The 21161-nt window shown below is 48.1% G+C and overlaps 2 protein-coding genes across 2 annotated transcripts in view; one reads left to right on the forward strand and one right to left on the reverse strand.

Moving 5' to 3' along the window:
- Positions 1 to 2413: 2413 nt before the first annotated feature.
- FHIT (fragile histidine triad diadenosine triphosphatase) lies at positions 2414 to 4140 on the reverse strand. The gene has a single exon (XM_069231145.1). It carries the CDS (start codon positions 3725 to 3727, stop codon positions 3275 to 3277), a length of 453 nt encoding a protein of 150 aa, XP_069087246.1. The 5' UTR covers positions 3728 to 4140; the 3' UTR covers positions 2414 to 3274.
- Positions 4141 to 4302: 162 nt separating this feature from the next.
- SLC25A17 (solute carrier family 25 member 17) overlaps positions 4303 to 21161 on the forward strand; it is a 329224-nt gene continuing 312365 nt past the window's right edge. Inside the window, exon 1 of the mRNA XM_069231144.1 lies at positions 4303 to 4479. The gene's annotated coding sequence lies outside the window, so the exon portion shown is untranslated. The remainder of the gene's footprint in view (positions 4480 to 21161) is intronic.

A 21161-nucleotide genomic window follows, 5' to 3' on the forward strand; every position in this document is an offset into this window, starting at 1 on the left:
GGTCAGATTCATTTCCCACGTGTTTTCTGTTTTCATTTTTTAGGTACATAAGATCTGAGAAAACTTTTTCACACAAACATGTGGTGGGAAAAGGAAGTTAAACTATAAGAGCCTCTCTCCATAACTTCTCTGTCACATGTAATTCATTTGTTTTATAGCACCTCTCATACCAGTGTAGAGTGTCAGAGCACTTTACAGGGACTACAAGGGGTAGGATTCACATGTCATTTACACTGGTAGGCATTTTCTAAGAGTGCTTGGGCTGGAGGAGCACAAACTTGGGATTCATAACGTAACACAGTGGTCAGCATTGTCTTTAATAATACAAAATGTATTTCTACAATAGCAAACCTTTTTTAGCAGCATATGGAAAATGAAAGACTGGGGAAAAAAAATACAATAACTTTCTAATAAGTACCATGCAGTTTGCATGCAGCTCTGTGATGGCAGTTTGTAGCTCACTGTGCTAGATTAAGATTGTAATTTATGAACTGCTCAGTAACAAAAGAATCTCTGTAACAAAAGCAGTAACCTACTGTGATTTGCACATAAAATATTTTTCTTTGCATTATACACATTCTTTGCGGCAGGCATATTGAACCTCTGTGCTAACTTAAGATGAGTCAAAACTGCCACTAAACAAAACTCCCATCTCTCCCTAGCAGGTACATTAATCATCAGAGTTATCTTGATATTTTTATTTTTTCCTGAACATGGCATTGCAGTGCTTTTAAAACTGCTGCACAAAGGAAGTCATAAATATAAAAACACACAGATTTTTTGTCAGGGGCCCCAGCTGGAGGAGGGCCTTCCTGCTGGCCCAGGCCTGTGGACCCCTTGGGAATGTGTCACAGACCCCTGGTGGACCGCAGACCCCAGGCTGGGAACCGCTGCTCTAAGGGGCAAATACGGCTAGGGATTAGGTTTGGCAATTGTTTTGAACACGGATACAAGCACCTTGCCATGTCTGAGCACATTGTATTTGATACTACATTAGCCCTCGCAGCCACTAACTGCACTTCAGACTAGACCACTAGTAGATGTAAGGGATACATGTTGTTTTATGTTAGGGAACAATTCACTAGCTCTCTTTTTTCATATAGCTTGGGGTGCTCACAAATGGTGAGATAACAAGAGTTGCTAATTATGAGTATGACTAATATTGTCCTTTTTTCTACCCAAAACCAGAGAAAATTAATGGACCAATGAACACTATTGGACTGTACGTTCGTCATGCATGCATGTATGTATATGTTGTTCAACTCACTGTAGTTACTAAGGAAGGAGAAATAACCCAAAAACCTAGGGGATCTGAAATTAAGGTCCTGAGGAAAGCCATGTGACCCACTGGTCTGAGTTTGTGGCTATGACGTGTAGACAAGACTTTTGATGCAAAGGAGCACCATGTTTCCCTACGAGCATCACCCGTGTTTTTTATTGTGCCTGGGAACCCAATAATATATTAAACTGGGGAAAGGGAGCACAAGGCAATTTTAATCAGAGTTCTTCAGATACCACCACCAACAACCATAGATAGGTGTGCCCTTGACTACAAGGGTGAGCCCAACCAGACACAGTTGGTGCTTGAGGGCGTAATGATAAAGCATGCCACTAAATACTTCTAGCGGGAGAGAGAGTCCTTTTAACAGAAAGGATTCTCCGCTGGAAGGTTTGGGGGCGAGGTTAATGACTTAAGATAAACACCTCAACCAAGCAGCGGATTCCCTTGGTATTGACTTTGTCTCAAAAAACACTCCTATCTGCCTTTATTTGCTGGATAATGAAATATTTTAAAGACACTGTTACCATGTGTAAAAATAATGAAGTAATGCCATCACAAAAACGTGCTGCATGATTTTCATTTTTTTGAAGCATAATTTAGTCGATCCTGCAGCATTATTTGGTCCTCCTCGGCTGCTTAATTCCAGTAGTCCTGCCTATAATCCCTCTGAATCCAAACCACAGCAACCATTGTCAAAGGATACAGAAACTAATGGGTTGAGGCTAAATTCTAACACTGTATTGCAGCATTTGTATTGTGCTTGCATACATACCGCTGACGAAACTGTGAAGTGTTCGATTTTCATCAGTATATGGGTGACCTTTCAGAGTGCATGAAAAATGTTGAAATGTACTGTCGTAGGTTAGCGCAGCCTGCAAAATATGCATGAACAAAGTAGAGAGACTGTATTCCATTTCTTCGTCACGCTAAAAACCCATTTACGATTAGAAGGTGATAGTGGATTTATTGGGTACAAACGTGTTCGTCAGTACCGCAACAAAGCCATCTTCAGGATGGCACGGTGCTCAGCTGCCTCCCACCCGCGGAGTACTAGTTCTCAGAGATAATTTGGGGAGGCGAAAGCACAACACTCTCTGAGCACCAATAAAAAAAAACGAGGAGACAATGATGTTGAAATAAATATATATTTATCAGCACTTCGAGTTATTTGCATGTAGTTAATTATGACCCCTTCATGTTAGCTACCGTAATTTGCTTATGAGACCAACCACCAGGGTAATGGCATATTCCGTTTGAATGGGTTTAGCCTTCACATCTTCAGGAAGTGTGTTTTTCGCTCGCCGTAGTTTTCTGCGATTGACACTTGTTCAGTCATTGTAATTGTGGACAACTCAAGCTGGTCCACTGAGTAGGAAAGTCAGCTTTCGACCTTGATTAAATCCCAAATGTTGCCAGCCACCCCTATCTCAATCAGCAACTACAAACCGAATTTATAGGCTGCCACTGCACAAGTAGCAAGAAGGGCGCCGGTCTCTAGGCTTACAAATGTCTTGCTTTAAGCATGGTTGAGCATCTCCACAGATCAAAGGTGGTTACCGGGGCCCACGTTCTGGCACTTTCTCACCTGAGGAAGTATTCAGGAGACTTCGCAACTTTGGCAGTACTGATTTCTACATGAGTAAATAGGCTGGCCATTGAGAGAGCCCTGCAGCGGTGCATTCTACGACGTGTAAAAACGAAAGCAGTGTTTAGGTGGAGGTGCCAATATAATTTCAGGTGAGTCCGCTCCAGGCAAAATTTCGGAATAATCACAAAAAAACACAGTTTAGGTAGCGAATCTAATCGGACTTTATTTGCATTGTGGTTAGCCTGAAAATCTGGCATATATGTCGCACTCAATAATGGAAAGCCCTGGTTTAGAAGTTACTGAAATAATTCCCAGCGCCTTTATAGATATGTCGATTCATATGAATAAAATAAAAACTCATTTTCTCCCTTGGTATCACAGAAGGAACCGAAGAACAGTAATCTTTAATTCTTGTCAAAGTAGTTTCGAAGTTCTGCAGCTTCAATGGCCATCTCCTCCTCTGACCGCCATTTGTTACAGGAGGCTCCCTCCCCCTTGTGATTCTGCAGCTCCTCGTAGATGAGGTCGTTGCGAGCAAAATCACCGGTTCTGCGGGGAAGCACGTGCACGTGGACGTGCGGTACTGTCTGTCCGGCCTCGGGCCCGTCCTGCACAGAGATGGTGAGGGAGGTGCCGTGAAAATGAGTCTCCACAATGCTGGCTACCCGTTGAGTCGTGTTGAAGAGGTCGCTGACTTCTTCAGGCCTCAGGTCACGGAAGCGTTCTGCCGGGCGCAGGGGGCACACCAGAACGTGGCCCGGCACCACCGGCTTCCGGTTCACAAGGGCAAAGGAGAGCTCAGTTCTCAGAAATACAACAGACGAACTGATGAGGTGCTGCCCGAAACGTAGCGTCATGGCGAGAACTACAGTGGAGTCGTTCTTTAAGCGTGCTGCCTTCTCCTCAGCATGCGGCCCTGTCCAGAGGGATTGCTCTTCAGGCACCACACTCGCTTCGGAATTTATTATTATGGTCTCTTTAAGGCTTTATAAGCATCTCGTCAAATTAAACTCGAAATGTTCCTACGATCTTTCTGTATCACGCTGGTTCTACTTTAAGTGTTTTCAGGGTTCCGGTGTCTCGTCAGTTCCTTACTTTCCAGGTGCGGTTCTCCTTGGGCTCTATAACATGGTTTTATTCAGGGCGTTCTCGAAGTGCTTCCTCATTACCCAGCCCTCCCCTGCGGGGAGAGCCTATCCTGAATTTCTCAGAACAATCCGTCTGTTTATACTGAACAGCAGGTTTTCTTTCAAAAGCCGCACACTTGAACACGGTTAAAATGGCACGGGGTGAGCCAATCCCGGAAGAGAAAAGATCCCACGCAGTGTTCGGAGAGGACTCGTATTGGTTTAAGAGTCTCAATGTGTGATTGGTCAACGAAGTTCTCGTTGGTCTTGAGAGACTGTATCGTGTTTAGGATTGGCTGGGGCTCAACATTGATTGGGTTTATGGTCTGACAGCATGACTATATCGTGAAATGCGATTCATTTTTGAAGAACGTACGCGCTGTCACATCTTTGGTGCGGCTTCCTGATTTTAATGGTGTCCGTCAGTGGTTGGTGGTGGCCGAAGCCAGCTGAGACCTCTGACTTTTTGTGTGTTTGAACTGGTGAGTGAAGTCATCGTGGTTACTTCCGACTAGCAGCTGCGCCTGTTTTAGTAGCGCTACTTTCTCATCAGTGAATTTTCTATTGTGCGCTTGTCTCTGCCCTCGGGCAACCTCACGCTACTCCTCGCTACCCCTGCAGCGTCCCTGACTATGGTTTGGTTGCCCCTGGCTCCAGAAGACTGGGCTGTAACCTAGCTCGTTTGACGGTGGAGAGTTTAAAGTACTCCTGTGCTTGGTAGATTTGGAAAGTGATCAATTAATTTAATCTTAAAATGGACCTGTTTTCGGTCCTAGCGCCAAGAGGCTAGTAGGCGTCATATTAAGTTATCATCCCATAAACTAGAATATCTAGATTGCAGAGGTTTGGTCATTCTGATACCCTACATTAATTTAAAAACCCAGTGTAAGGAAATGCCTCCTTGGCATGGTTGCCCCCTGACTTTTTGCCTTTGCTGATGCTATGTTTACAATTGAAAGTGTGCTGAGGCCTGCTAACCAGGCCCCAGCACCAGTGTTCTTTCCCTAACCTGTACTTTTGTATCCACAATTGGCAGACCCTGGCATCCAGATAAGTCCCTTGTAACTGGTACTTCTAGTACCAAGGGCCCTGATGCCAAGGAAGGTCTCTAAGGGCTGCAGCATGTCTTATGCCACCCTGGAGACCTCTCACTCAGCACAGACACACTGCTTGCCAGCTTGTGTGTGCTAGGGAGGACAAAACGAGTAAGTCGACATGGCACTCCCCTCAGGGTGCCATGCCAGCCTCTCACTGCCTATGCAGTATAGGTAAGACACCCCTCTAGCAGGCCTTACAGCCCTAAGGCAGGGTGCACTATACCATAGGTGAGGGTACCAGTGCATGAGCCTGGTACCCCTACAGTGTCTAAATAAAACCTTAGACATTGTAAGTGCAGGGTAGCCATAAGAGTATATGGTCTGGGAGTCTGTCAAACACGAACTCCACAGCACCATAATGGCTACACTGAAAACTGGGAAGTTTGGTATCAAACTTCTCAGCACAATAAATGCACACTGATGCCAGTGTACATTTTATTGTAAAATACACCACAGAGGGCACCTTAGAGGTGCCCCCTGAAACTTAACCGACTATCTGTGTAGGCTGACTAGTTTTAGCAGCCTGCCACAAACCGAGACATGTTGCTGGCCCCATGGGGAGAGTGCCTTTGTCACTCTGAGGCCAGTAACAAAGCCTGCACTGGGTGGAGATGCTAACACCTCTCCCAGGCAGGAATTGTCACACCTGGCGGTGAGCCTCAAAGGCTCGCCTCCTTTGTGCCAACCCAGCAGGACACTCCAGCTAGTGGAGTTGCCCGCCCCCTCCGGCCAGGCCCCACTTTTGGCGGCAAGGCCGGAGAAAATAATGAGAATAACAAGGAGGAGTCACTGGCCAGTCAGGACAGCCCCTAAGGTGTCCTGAGCTGAGGTGACTCTAACTTTTAGAAATCCTCCATCTTGCAGATGGAGGATTCCCCCAATAGGGTTAGGATTGTGACCCCCTCCCCTTGGGAGGAGGCACAAAGAGGGTGTACCCACCCTCAGGGCTAGTAGCCATTGGCTACTAACCCCCCAGACCTAAACCCGCCCTTAAATTTAGTATTTAAGGGCTACCCTGAACCCTAGAAAATTAGATTCCTGCAACTACAAGAAGAAGGACTGCCCAGCTGAAAACCCCTGCAGCGGAAGACCAGAAGACGACAACTGCCTTGGCTCCAGAAACTCACCGGCCTGTCTCCTGCCTTCCAAAGATCCTGCTCCAGCGACGCCTTCCAAAGGGACCAGCGACCTCGACATCCTCTGAGGACTGCCCCTGCTTCGAAAAGACAAGAAACTCCCGAGGACAGCGGACCTGCTCCAAGAAAAGCTGCAACTTTGTTTCCAGCAGCTTTAAAGAACCCTGCAAGCTCCCCGCAAGAAGCGTGAGACTTGCAACACTGCACCCGGCGACCCCGACTCGGCTGGTGGCGATCCAACACCTCAGGAGGGACCCCAGGACTACTCTGATACTGTGAGTACCAAAACCTGTCCCCCCTGAGCCCCCACAGCGCCGCCTGCAGAGGGAATCCCGAGGCTTCCCCTGACCGCGACTCTTTGAACCTAAAGTCCCGACGCCTGGGAGAGACCCTGCACCCGCAGCCCCCAGGACCCGAAGGACCGGACTTTCACTGGAGGAGTGACCCCCAGGAGTCCCTCTCCCTCGCCCAAGTGGAGGTTTCCCCGAGGAATCCCCCCCTTGCCTGCCTGCAGCGCTGAAGAGATCCCGAGATCTCTCATAGACTAACATTGCAAACCCGACGCCTGTTCCCACACTGCACCCGGCCGCCCCCGCGCTGCTGAGGGTGAAATTTCTGTGTGGACTTGTGTCCCCCCCGGTGCCCTACAAAACCCCCCCCTTGGTCTGCCCTCCGAAGACGCGGGTACTTACCTGCAAGCAGACCGGAACCGGGGCACCCCCTTCTCTCCATTCTAGCCTATGCGTTTTGGGCGCCACTTTGAACTCTGCACCTGACCGGCCCTGAGCTGCTGGTGTGGTGACTTTGGGGTTGCTCTGAACCCCCAACGGTGGGCTACCTTGGACCAAGAACTAAGCCCTGTAAGTGTCTTACTTACCTGGTTAACCTAACAAATACTTACCTCCCCTAGGAACTGTGAAAATTGCACTAAGTGTCCACTTTTAAAACAGCTATTTGTGAATAACTTGAAAAGTATACATGCAATTTTGATGATTTGAAGTTCCTAAAGTACTTACCTGCAATACCTTTCGAATGAGATGTTACATGTAGAATTTGAACCTGTGGTTCTTAAAATAAACTAAGAAAAGATATTTTTCTATATAAAAACCTATTGGCTGGATTTGTCTCTGAGTGTGTGTACCTCATTTATTGTCTATGTGTATGTACAACAAATGCTTAACACTACTCCTTGGATAAGCCTACTGCTCGACCACACTACCACAAAATAGAGCATTAGTATTATCTATTTTTACCACTATTTTACCTCTAAGGGGAACCCTTGGACTCTGTGCATGCTATTCCTTACTTTGAAATAGCACATACAGAGCCAACTTCCTACATTGGTGGATCAGCGGTGGGGTACAAGACTTTGCATTTGCTGGACTACTCAGCCAATACCTGATCACACGACAAATTCCAAAATTGTCATTAGAAATTGATTTTTGCAATTTGAAAAGTTTTCTAAATTCTTAAAAGACCTGCTAGGGCCTTGTGTTAGATCCTGTTTAGCATTTCTTTTAGAGTTTAAAAGTTTGTAAAAGTTTGAATTAGATTCTAGAACCAGTTGTAGATTCTTAAAAAGTATTCCAACTTTTAGAAGCAAAATGTCTAGCACAGATGTGACTGTGGTGGAACTCGACACCACACCTTACCTCCATCTTAAGATGAGGGAGCTAAGGTCACTCTGTAAAATAAAGAAAATAACAATGGGCCCCAAACCTACCAAAATACAGCTCCAGGAGCTTTTGGCAGAGTTTGAAAAGGCCAACCCCTCTGAGGGTGGCAACTCAGAGGAAGAGGATAGTGACTTGGAGGACAATTCCCCCCTACCAGTCCTATCTAGGGAGAACAGGGTCCCTCAAACCCTGACTCCAAAAATAATAGTCAGAGATGCTGGTTCCCTCACAGGAGAGACCAACACCTCTGAAATCACTGAGGATAGCCCCAGTGAAGAGGACATCCAGTTAGCCAGGATGGCCAAAAGATTGGCTTTGGAAAGACAGATCCTAGCCATAGAGAGGGAAAGACAAGAGATGGGCCTAGGACCCATCAATGGTGGCAGCAACATAAATAGGGTCAGAGATTCTCCTGACATGTTGAAAATCCCTAAAGGGATTGTAACTAAATATGAAGATGGTGATGACATCACCAAATGGTTCACAGCTTTTGAGAGGGCTTGTGTAACCAGAAAAGTGAACAGATCTCACTGGGGTGCTCTCCTTTGGGAAATGTTCACAGGAAAGTGTAGGGATAGACTCCTCACACTCTCTGGACAAGATGCAGAATCTTATGACCTCATGAAGGGTACCCTGATTGAGGGCTTTGGATTCTCCACTGAGGAGTACAGGATTAGGTTCAGGGGGGCTCAAAAATCCTCGAGCCAGACCTGGGTTGACTTTGTTGACTACTCAGTGAAAACACTAGATGGTTGGATTCAAGGCAGTGGTGTAAGTAATTATGATGGGCTGTACAATTTATTTGTGAAAGAACACCTGTTAAGTAATTGTTTCAATGATAAACTGCATCAGCATCTGGTAGACCTAGGACCAATTTCTCCCCAAGAATTGGGAAAGAAGGCGGACCATTGGGTCAAGACAAGGGTGTCCAAGACTTCAACAGGGGGTGACCAAAAGAAAGGGGTCACAAAGACTCCCCAGGGGAAGGGTGATGAGACAACCAAAACTAAAAATAGTCAAGAGTCTTCTACAGGCCCCCAAAAACCTGCACAGGAGGGTGGGCCCAGAGCCTCTTCACAAAACAATGGGTACAAGGGTAAAAACTTTGATCCTAAAAAGGCCTGGTGTCACAGCTGTAAACAGCATGGACACCAAACTGGAGACAAGGCCTGTCCCAAGAAAGGTTCCACTCCAAACTCCCATCCAGGTAACACTGGTATGGCTAGTCTCCAAGTGGGATCAACAGTGTGCCCAGAGCAAATCAGGGTCCACACTGAAGCTACTCTAGTTTCTGAGGGTGGGGTGGATTTAGCCACACTAGCTGTCTGGCCGCCTAACATGCAAAAATACAGACAGCAACTCTTAATTAATGGGACTAGAATAGAGGGCCTGAGGGATACAGGTGCCAGTGTCACCATGGTGACAGAGAAACTGGTTTCCCCTGGCCAATACCTGACTGGAAAAACTTACACAGTCACCAACGCTGACAATCAGAGAAAAGTACATCCCATGGCAATGGTTACTTTAGAATGGGGAGGGGTCAATGGCCTGAAACAGGTGGTGGTCTCCTCAAATATCCCAGTGGACTGTCTGCTTGGAAATGACCTGGAGTCCTCAGCATGGGCTGAGGTAGAACTAAAAACCCATGCAGCAATGCTGGGTATCCCTGAACTGGTGTGTGTGAAAACAAGAGCACAGTGCAAGGCACAGGGTGAAAAAGTAGAGCTGGAGTCTGGAAAAATGGCCCAGCCTACCAAGAGAACAGGAAAGTCAGTTGGGAAACCAACTGCAACACAGCAAAAGAAAGGGAACCTCTCTTCTCAGGAAGAAGTTCTGCCCTCTGAGGGAACTGAGCCTTTGGAGCTTGAACCTTACCAGGTTGAGCTCTTAGGCCCAGGGGGACCCTCCAGGGAGGAGCTGTGTAAGGGACAAGAAACCTGTCCCTCTCTTGAAGGCCTTAGGCAGCAAGCTGCTGAAGAGTCCAAAGGCAAGAAAAATGGAACGCATAGGGTCTATTGGGAAGATGGACTCCTGTACACTGAGGCCAGAGACCCCAAACCTGGTGCCACTAGGAGAGTGGTAGTGCCTCAGCTGTTCAGAGAGTTCATCCTAACATTGGCCCATGACATTCCCCTTGCTGGACATTTGGGACAAACCAAGACGTGGGAGAGGTTAGTCAACCACTTCTACTGGCCCAATATGTCCAACATGGTTAAGGAGTTTTGCCTCTCCTGCCCCACCTGTCAAGCCAGTGGTAAGACAGGTGGGCATCCAAAGGCCCCCCTCATTCCACTTCCAGTGGTGGGGGTTCCCTTTGAAAGAGTGGGTGTGGACATAGTTGGTCCACTAGAACCTCCCACAGCCTCAGGAAATATGTATATCCTGGTAGTAGTGGATCATGCTACCAGGTATCCTGAAGCTATTCCCCTTAGGTCGACTACTGCCCCTGCAGTAGCCAAGGCCCTCATTGGTATCTTTACCAGAGTGGGTTTCCCTAAGGAGGTGGTGTCTGACAGAGGTACCAACTTCATGTCAGCATACCTAAAGCACATGTGGAATGAGTGTGGAGTGACTTATAAATTCACTACACCATACCATCCACAAACTAATGGCTTGGTTGAGAGATTCAACAAGACATTAAAAGGCATGATCATGGGGCTCCCAGAAAAGCTCAAAAGGAGATGGGATGTCCTCTTGCCATGTCTGCTTTTCGCTTACAGAGAGGTGCCACAGAAGGGAGTAGGATTCTCACCCTTTGAACTTCTGTTTGGTCATCCTGTAAGGGGACCACTTGCCCTTGTTAAAGAAGGCTGGGAGAGACCTCTCCATGAGCCTAAACAGGACATAGTGGACTATGTACTTGGCCTTCGCTCTAGAATGGCAGAGTACATGGAAAAGGCAACCAAAAACCTTGAGGCCAGCCAACAGCTCCAGAAGTTTTGGTATGACCAAAAGGCTGCACTGGTTGAGTTCCAACCAGGGCAGAAAGTCTGGGTTCTGGAGCCTGTGGCTCCCAGGGCACTCCAGGACAAATGGAGTGGCCCTTACCCAGTACTAGAGAGGAAGAGTCAGGTCACCTACTTGGTGGACCTGGGCACAAGCAGGAGCCCCAAGAGGGTGATCCATGTAAACCGCCTTAAGCTCTTCCACGACAGGGCTGATGTCAATCTGTTGATGGTAACAGATGAGGATCAGGAGGCAGAGAGTGAACCTCTCCCTGATCTTCTGTCATCAGACCCAAAAGATGGTACAGTAGATGGAGTGATCTACTCAGACACCCTCTCTGGCCAACAGCAAGCTGATTGTAGGAGAGTCCTACAACAGTTTCCTGAACTCTTCTCCTTAACCCCTGGTCAGACACACCTGTGTACCCATGATGTGGACACAGGAGACAGCATGCCTGTCAAGAACAAAATCTTTAGACAGTCTGACCATGTTAAGGAAAGCATCAAGGTGGAAGTCCACAAGATGCTGGAATTGGGAGTAATTGAGCGCTCTGACAGCCCCTGGGCTAGCCCAGTGGTCTTAGTCCCCAAACCTCACACCAAAGATGGAAAGAAAGAGATGAGGTTTTGTGTGGACTACAGAGGGCTCAATTCTGTCACCAAGACAGATGCCCATCCAATTCCAAGAGCTGATGAGCTCATTGATAAGTTAGGTGCTGCCAAATTTCTAAGTACCTTTGACTTGACAGCAGGGTACTGGCAAATAAAAATGGCACCTGGAGCAAAAGAAAAGACAGCATTCTCCACACCTGATGGGCATTATCAGTTTACTGTTATGCCCTTTGGTTTAAAGAATGCCCCTGCCACCTTCCAAAGGTTGGTGAATCAAGTCCTTGCTGGCTTGGAGTCCTTTAGCACAGCTTATCTTGATGATATTGCTGTCTTTAGCTCCACCTGGCAGGATCACCTGGTCCACCTGAGGAAGGTTTTGAAGGCTCTGCAATCTGCAGGCCTCTCTATCAAGGCATCCAAATGCCAGATAGGGCAGGGAACTGTGGTTTACTTGGGACACCTTGTAGGTGGAGGCCAAGTTCAGCCACTCCAACCCAAGATCCAGACTATTCTGGACTGGGTAGCTCCAAAAACCCAGACTCAAGTCAGGGCATTCCTTGGCTTGACTGGGTATTACAGGAGGTTTGTGAAGGGATATGGATCCATTGTGACAGCCCTCACTGAACTCACCTCCAAGAAAATGCCCAAGAAAGTAAACTGGACTGTGGAATGCCAACAGGCCTTTGACACCCTGAAACAGGCAATGTGCTCAGCACCAGTTCTAAAAGCTCCAGATTATTCTAAGCAGTTCATTGTGCAGACTGATGCCTCTGAACATGGGATAGGGGCAGTTTTGTCCCAAACAAATGATGATGGCCTTGACCAGCCTGTTGCTTTCATTAGCAGGAGGTTACTCCCCAGGGAGCAGCGTTGGAGTGCCATTGAGAGGGAGGCCTTTGCTGTGGTTTGGTCCCTGAAGAAGCTGAGACCATACCTCTTTGGGACTCACTTCCTAGTTCAAACTGACCACAGACCTCTCAAATGGCTGATGCAAATGAAAGGTGAAAATCCTAAACTGTTGAGGTGGTCCATCTCCCTACAGGGAATGGACTTTATAGTGGAACACAGACCTGGGACTGCCCATGCCAATGCAGATGGCCTTTCCAGGTTCTTCCACTTAGAAAATGAAGACTCTCTTGGGAAAGGTTAGTCTCATCCTCTTTCGTTTGGGGGGGGGTTGTGTAAGGAAATGCCTCCTTGGCATGGTTGCCCCCTGACTTTTTGCCTTTGCTGATGCTATGTTTACAATTGAAAGTGTGCTGAGGCCTGCTAACCAGGCCCCAGCACCAGTGTTCTTTCCCTAACCTGTACTTTTGTATCCACAATTGGCAGACCCTGGCATCCAGATAAGTCCCTTGTAACTGGTACTTCTAGTACCAAGGGCCCTGATGCCAAGGAAGGTCTCTAAGGGCTGCAGCATGTCTTATGCCACCCTGGAGACCTCTCACTCAGCACAGACACACTGCTTGCCAGCTTGTGTGTGCTAGGGAGGACAAAACGAGTAAGTCGACATGGCACTCCCCTCAGGGTGCCATGCCAGCCTCTCACTGCCTATGCAGTATAGGTAAGACACCCCTCTAGCAGGCCTTACAGCCCTAAGGCAGGGTGCACTATACCATAGGTGAGGGTACCAGTGCATGAGCCTGGTACCCCTACAGTGTCTAAATAAAACCTTAGACATTGTAAGTGCAGGGTAGCCATAAGAGTATATGGTCTGGGAGTCTGTCAAACACGAACTCCACAGCACCATAATGGCTACACTGAAAACTGGGAAGTTTGGTATCAAACTTCTCAGCACAATAAATGCACACTGATGCCAGTGTACATTTTATTGTAAAATACACCACAGAGGGCACCTTAGAGGTGCCCCCTGAAACTTAACCGACTATCTGTGTAGGCTGACTAGTTTTAGCAGCCTGCCACAAACCGAGACATGTTGCTGGCCCCATGGGGAGAGTGCCTTTGTCACTCTGAGGCCAGTAACAAAGCCTGCACTGGGTGGAGATGCTAACACCTCTCCCAGGCAGGAATTGTCACACCTGGCGGTGAGCCTCAAAGGCTCGCCTCCTTTGTGCCAACCCAGCAGGACACTCCAGCTAGTGGAGTTGCCCGCCCCCTCCGGCCAGGCCCCACTTTTGGCGGCAAGGCCGGAGAAAATAATGAGAATAACAAGGAGGAGTCACTGGCCAGTCAGGACAGCCCCTAAGGTGTCCTGAGCTGAGGTGACTCTAACTTTTAGAAATCCTCCATCTTGCAGATGGAGGATTCCCCCAATAGGGTTAGGATTGTGACCCCCTCCCCTTGGGAGGAGGCACAAAGAGGGTGTACCCACCCTCAGGGCTAGTAGCCATTGGCTACTAACCCCCCAGACCTAAACCCGCCCTTAAATTTAGTATTTAAGGGCTACCCTGAACCCTAGAAAATTAGATTCCTGCAACTACAAGAAGAAGGACTGCCCAGCTGAAAACCCCTGCAGCGGAAGACCAGAAGACGACAACTGCCTTGGCTCCAGAAACTCACCGGCCTGTCTCCTGCCTTCCAAAGATCCTGCTCCAGCGACGCCTTCCAAAGGGACCAGCGACCTCGACATCCTCTGAGGACTGCCCCTGCTTCGAAAAGACAAGAAACTCCCGAGGACAGCGGACCTGCTCCAAGAAAAGCTGCAACTTTGTTTCCAGCAGCTTTAAAGAACCCTGCAAGCTCCCCGCAAGAAGCGTGAGACTTGCAACACTGCACCCGGCGACCCCGACTCGGCTGGTGGCGATCCAACACCTCAGGAGGGACCCCAGGACTACTCTGATACTGTGAGTACCAAAACCTGTCCCCCCTGAGCCCCCACAGCGCCGCCTGCAGAGGGAATCCCGAGGCTTCCCCTGACCGCGACTCTTTGAACCTAAAGTCCCGACGCCTGGGAGAGACTCTGCACCCGCAGCCCCCAGGACCCGAAGGACCGGACTTTCACTGGAGGAGTGACCCCCAGGAGTCCCTCTCCCTCGCCCAAGTGGAGGTTTCCCCGAGGAATCCCCCCCTTGCCTGCCTGCAGCGCTGAAGAGATCCCGAGATCTCTCATAGACTAACATTGCAAACCCGACGCCTGTTCCCACACTGCACCCGGCCGCCCCCGCGCTGCTGAGGGTGAAATTTCTGTGTGGACTTGTGTCCCCCCCCGGTGCCCTACAAAACCCCCCCCTGGTCTGCCCTCCGAAGACGCGGGTACTTACCTGCAAGCAGACCGGAACCGGGGCACCCCCTTCTCTCCATTCTAGCCTATGCGTTTTGGGCGCCACTTTGAACTCTGCACCTGACCGGCCCTGAGCTGCTGGTGTGGTGACTTTGGGGTTGCTCTGAACCCCCAACGGTGGGCTACCTTGGACCAAGAACTAAGCCCTGTAAGTGTCTTACTTACCTGGTTAACCTAACAAATACTTACCTCCCCTAGGAACTGTGAAAATTGCACTAAGTGTCCACTTTTAAAACAGCTATTTGTGAATAACTTGAAAAGTATACATGCAATTTTGATGATTTGAAGTTCCTAAAGTACTTACCTGCAATACCTTTCGAATGAGATGTTACATGTAGAATTTGAACCTGTGGTTCTTAAAATAAACTAAGAAAAGATATTTTTCTATATAAAAACCTATTGGCTGGATTTGTCTCTGAGTGTGTGTACCTCATTTATTGTCTATGTGTATGTACAACAAATGCTTAACACTACTCCTTGGATAAGCCTACTGCTCGACCACACTACCACAAAATAGAGCATTAGTATTATCTATTTTTACCACTATTTTACCTCTAAGGGGAACCCTTGGACTCTGTGCATGCTATTCCTTACTTTGAAATAGCACATACAGAGCCAACTTCCTACATTGGTGGATCAGCGGTGGGGTACAAGACTTTGCATTTGCTGGACTACTCAGCCAATACCTGATCACACGACAAATTCCAAAATTGTCATTAGAAATTGATTTTTGCAATTTGAAAAGTTTTCTAAATTCTTAAAAGACCTGCTAGGGCCTTGTGTTAGATCCTGTTTAGCATTTCTTTTAGAGTTTAAAAGTTTGTAAAAGTTTGAATTAGATTCTAGAACCAGTTGTAGATTCTTAAAAAGTATTCCAACTTTTAGAAGCAAAATGTCTAGCACAGATGTGACTGTGGTGGAACTCGACACCACACCTTACCTCCATCTTAAGATGAGGGAGCTAAGGTCACTCTGTAAAATAAAGAAAATAACAATGGGCCCCAAACCTACCAAAATACAGCTCCAGGAGCTTTTGGCAGAGTTTGAAAAGGCCAACCCCTCTGAGGGTGGCAACTCAGAGGAAGAGGATAGTGACTTGGAGGACAATTCCCCCCTACCAGTCCTATCTAGGGAGAACAGGGTCCCTCAAACCCTGACTCCAAAAATAATAGTCAGAGATGCTGGTTCCCTCACAGGAGAGACCAACACCTCTGAAATCACTGAGGATAGCCCCAGTGAAGAGGACATCCAGTTAGCCAGGATGGCCAAAAGATTGGCTTTGGAAAGACAGATCCTAGCCATAGAGAGGGAAAGACAAGAGATGGGCCTAGGACCCATCAATGGTGGCAGCAACATAAATAGGGTCAGAGATTCTCCTGACATGTTGAAAATCCCTAAAGGGATTGTAACTAAATATGAAGATGGTGATGACATCACCAAATGGTTCACAGCTTTTGAGAGGGCTTGTGTAACCAGAAAAGTGAACAGATCTCACTGGGGTGCTCTCCTTTGGGAAATGTTCACAGGAAAGTGTAGGGATAGACTCCTCACACTCTCTGGACAAGATGCAGAATCTTATGACCTCATGAAGGGTACCCTGATTGAGGGCTTTGGATTCTCCACTGAGGAGTACAGGATTAGGTTCAGGGGGGCTCAAAAATCCTCGAGCCAGACCTGGGTTGACTTTGTTGACTACTCAGTGAAAACACTAGATGGTTGGATTCAAGGCAGTGGTGTAAGTAATTATGATGGGCTGTACAATTTATTTGTGAAAGAACACCTGTTAAGTAATTGTTTCAATGATAAACTGCATCAGCATCTGGTAGACCTAGGACCAATTTCTCCCCAAGAATTGGGAAAGAAGGCGGACCATTGGGTCAAGACAAGGGTGTCCAAGACTTCAACAGGGGGTGACCAAAAGAAAGGGGTCACAAAGACTCCCCAGGGGAAGGGTGATGAGACAACCAAAACTAAAAATAGTCAAGAGTCTTCTACAGGCCCCCAAAAACCTGCACAGGAGGGTGGGCCCAGAGCCTCTTCACAAAACAATGGGTACAAGGGTAAAAACTTTGATCCTAAAAAGGCCTGGTGTCACAGCTGTAAACAGCATGGACACCAAACTGGAGACAAGGCCTGTCCCAAGAAAGGTTCCACTCCAAACTCCCATCCAGGTAACACTGGTATGGCTAGTCTCCAAGTGGGATCAACAGTGTGCCCAGAGCAAATCAGGGTCCACACTGAAGCTACTCTAGTTTCTGAGGGTGGGGTGGATTTAGCCACACTAGCTGTCTGGCCGCCTAACATGCAAAAATACAGACAGCAACTCTTAATTAATGGGACTAGAATAGAGGGCCTGAGGGATACAGGTGCCAGTGTCACCATGGTGACAGAGAAACTGGTTTCCCCTGGCCAATACCTGACTGGAAAAACTTACACAGTCACCAACGCTGACAATCAGAGAAAAGTACATCCCATGGCAATGGTTACTTTAGAATGGGGAGGGGTCAATGGCCTGAAACAGGTGGTGGTCTCCTCAAATATCCCAGTGGACTGTCTGCTTGGAAATGACCTGGAGTCCTCAGCATGGGCTGAGGTAGAACTAAAAACCCATGCAGCAATGCTGGGTATCCCTGAACTGGTGTGTGTGAAAACAAGAGCACAGTGCAAGGCACAGGGTGAAAAAGTAGAGCTGGAGTCTGGAAAAATGGCCCAGCCTACCAAGAGAACAGGAAAGTCAGTTGGGAAACCAACTGCAACACAGCAAAAGAAAGGGAACCTCTCTTCTCAGGAAGAAGTTCTGCCCTCTGAGGGAACTGAGCCTTTGGAGCTTGAACCTTACCAGGTTGAGCTCTTAGGCCCAGGGGGACCCTCCAGGGAGGAGCTGTGTAAGGGACAAGAAACCTGTCCCTCTCTTGAAGGCCTTAGGCAGCAAGCTGCTGAAGAGTCCAAAGGCAAGAAAAATGGAACGCATAGGGTCTATTGGGAAGATGGACTCCTGTACACTGAGGCCAGAGACCCCAAACCTGGTGCCACTAGGAGAGTGGTAGTGCCTCAGCTGTTCAGAGAGTTCATCCTAACATTGGCCCATGACATTCCCCTTGCTGGACATTTGGGACAAACCAAGACGTGGGAGAGGTTAGTCAACCACTTCTACTGGCCCAATATGTCCAACATGGTTAAGGAGTTTTGCCTCTCCTGCCCCACCTGTCAAGCCAGTGGTAAGACAGGTGGGCATCCAAAGGCCCCCCTCATTCCACTTCCAGTGGTGGGGGTTCCCTTTGAAAGAGTGGGTGTGGACATAGTTGGTCCACTAGAACCTCCCACAGCCTCAGGAAATATGTATATCCTGGTAGTAGTGGATCATGCTACCAGGTATCCTGAAGCTATTCCCCTTAGGTCGACTACTGCCCCTGCAGTAGCCAAGGCCCTCATTGGTATCTTTACCAGAGTGGGTTTCCCTAAGGAGGTGGTGTCTGACAGAGGTACCAACTTCATGTCAGCATACCTAAAGCACATGTGGAATGAGTGTGGAGTGACTTATAAATTCACTACACCATACCATCCACAAACTAATGGCTTGGTTGAGAGATTCAACAAGACATTAAAAGGCATGATCATGGGGCTCCCAGAAAAGCTCAAAAGGAGATGGGATGTCCTCTTGCCATGTCTGCTTTTCGCTTACAGAGAGGTGCCACAGAAGGGAGTAGGATTCTCACCCTTTGAACTTCTGTTTGGTCATCCTGTAAGGGGACCACTTGCCCTTGTTAAAGAAGGCTGGGAGAGACCTCTCCATGAGCCTAAACAGGACATAGTGGACTATGTACTTGGCCTTCGCTCTAGAATGGCAGAGTACATGGAAAAGGCAACCAAAAACCTTGAGGCCAGCCAACAGCTCCAGAAGTTTTGGTATGACCAAAAGGCTGCACTGGTTGAGTTCCAACCAGGGCAGAAAGTCTGGGTTCTGGAGCCTGTGGCTCCCAGGGCACTCCAGGACAAATGGAGTGGCCCTTACCCAGTACTAGAGAGGAAGAGTCAGGTCACCTACTTGGTGGACCTGGGCACAAGCAGGAGCCCCAAGAGGGTGATCCATGTAAACCGCCTTAAGCTCTTCCACGACAGGGCTGATGTCAATCTGTTGATGGTAACAGATGAGGATCAGGAGGCAGAGAGTGAACCTCTCCCTGATCTTCTGTCATCAGACCCAAAAGATGGTACAGTAGATGGAGTGATCTACTCAGACACCCTCTCTGGCCAACAGCAAGCTGATTGTAGGAGAGTCCTACAACAGTTTCCTGAACTCTTCTCCTTAACCCCTGGTCAGACACACCTGTGTACCCATGATGTGGACACAGGAGACAGCATGCCTGTCAAGAACAAAATCTTTAGACAGTCTGACCATGTTAAGGAAAGCATCAAGGTGGAAGTCCACAAGATGCTGGAATTGGGAGTAATTGAGCGCTCTGACAGCCCCTGGGCTAGCCCAGTGGTCTTAGTCCCCAAACCTCACACCAAAGATGGAAAGAAAGAGATGAGGTTTTGTGTGGACTACAGAGGGCTCAATTCTGTCACCAAGACAGATGCCCATCCAATTCCAAGAGCTGATGAGCTCATTGATAAGTTAGGTGCTGCCAAATTTCTAAGTACCTTTGACTTGACAGCAGGGTACTGGCAAATAAAAATGGCACCTGGAGCAAAAGAAAAGACAGCATTCTCCACACCTGATGGGCATTATCAGTTTACTGTTATGCCCTTTGGTTTAAAGAATGCCCCTGCCACCTTCCAAAGGTTGGTGAATCAAGTCCTTGCTGGCTTGGAGTCCTTTAGCACAGCTTATCTTGATGATATTGCTGTCTTTAGCTCCACCTGGCAGGATCACCTGGTCCACCTGAGGAAGGTTTTGAAGGCTCTGCAATCTGCAGGCCTCTCTATCAAGGCATCCAAATGCCAGATAGGGCAGGGAACTGTGGTTTACTTGGGACACCTTGTAGGTGGAGGCCAAGTTCAGCCACTCCAACCCAAGATCCAGACTATTCTGGACTGGGTAGCTCCAAAAACCCAGACTCAAGTCAGGGCATTCCTTGGCTTGACTGGGTATTACAGGAGGTTTGTGAAGGGATATGGATCCATTGTGACAGCCCTCACTGAACTCACCTCCAAGAAAATGCCCAAGAAAGTAAACTGGACTGTGGAATGCCAACAGGCCTTTGACACCCTGAAACAGGCAATGTGCTCAGCACCAGTTCTAAAAGCTCCAGATTATTCTAAGCAGTTCATTGTGCAGACTGATGCCTCTGAACATGGGATAGGGGCAGTTTTGTCCCAAACAAATGATGATGGCCTTGACCAGCCTGTTGCTTTCATTAGCAGGAGGTTACTCCCCAGGGAGCAGCGTTGGAGTGCCATTGAGAGGGAGGCCTTTGCTGTGGTTTGGTCCCTGAAGAAGCTGAGACCATACCTCTTTGGGACTCACTTCCTAGTTCAAACTGACCACAGACCTCTCAAATGGCTGATGCAAATGAAAGGTGAAAATCCTAAACTGTTGAGGTGGTCCATCTCCCTACAGGGAATGGACTTTATAGTGGAACACAGACCTGGGACTGCCCATGCCAATGCAGATGGCCTTTCCAGGTTCTTCCACTTAGAAAATGAAGACTCTCTTGGGAAAGGTTAGTCTCATCCTCTTTCGTTTGGGGGGGGGTTGTGTAAGGAAATGCCTCCTTGGCATGGTTGCCCCCTGACTTTTTGCCTTTGCTGATGCTATGTTTACAATTGAAAGTGTGCTGAGGCCTGCTAACCAGGCCCCAGCACCAGTGTTCTTTCCCTAACCTGTACTTTTGTATCCACAATTGGCAGACCCTGGCATCCAGATAAGTCCCTTGTAACTGGTACTTCTAGTACCAAGGGCCCTGATGCCAAGGAAGGTCTCTAAGGGCTGCAGCATGTCTTATGCCACCCTGGAGACCTCTCACTCAGCACAGACACACTGCTTGCCAGCTTGTGTGTGCTAGGGAGGACAAAACGAGTAAGTCGACATGGCACTCCCCTCAGGGTGCCATGCCAGCCTCTCACTGCCTATGCAGTATAGGTAAGACACCCCTCTAGCAGGCCTTACAGCCCTAAGGCAGGGTGCACTATACCATAGGTGAGGGTACCAGTGCATGAGCCTGGTACCCCTACAGTGTCTAAATAAAACCTTAGACATTGTAAGTGCAGGGTAGCCATAAGAGTATATGGTCTGGGAGTCTGTCAAACACGAACTCCACAGCACCATAATGGCTACACTGAAAACTGGGAAGTTTGGTATCAAACTTCTCAGCACAATAAATGCACACTGATGCCAGTGTACATTTTATTGTAAAATACACCACAGAGGGCACCTTAGAGGTGCCCCCTGAAACTTAACCGACTATCTGTGTAGGCTGACTAGTTTTAGCAGCCTGCCACAAACCGAGACATG

The sequence above is a fragment of the Pleurodeles waltl genome, chromosome 4_2, assembly GCF_031143425.1.
Source record: "Pleurodeles waltl isolate 20211129_DDA chromosome 4_2, aPleWal1.hap1.20221129, whole genome shotgun sequence".
Lineage (NCBI taxonomy): Eukaryota > Metazoa > Chordata > Amphibia > Caudata > Salamandridae > Pleurodeles > Pleurodeles waltl.

Bases quoted from the DNA above. Each gene is read 5' to 3' on its own strand.
- FHIT (XM_069231145.1), bottom strand. From the start codon at position 3,727: ATGACGCTACGTTTCGGGCAGCACCTCATCAGTTCGTCTGTTGTATTT.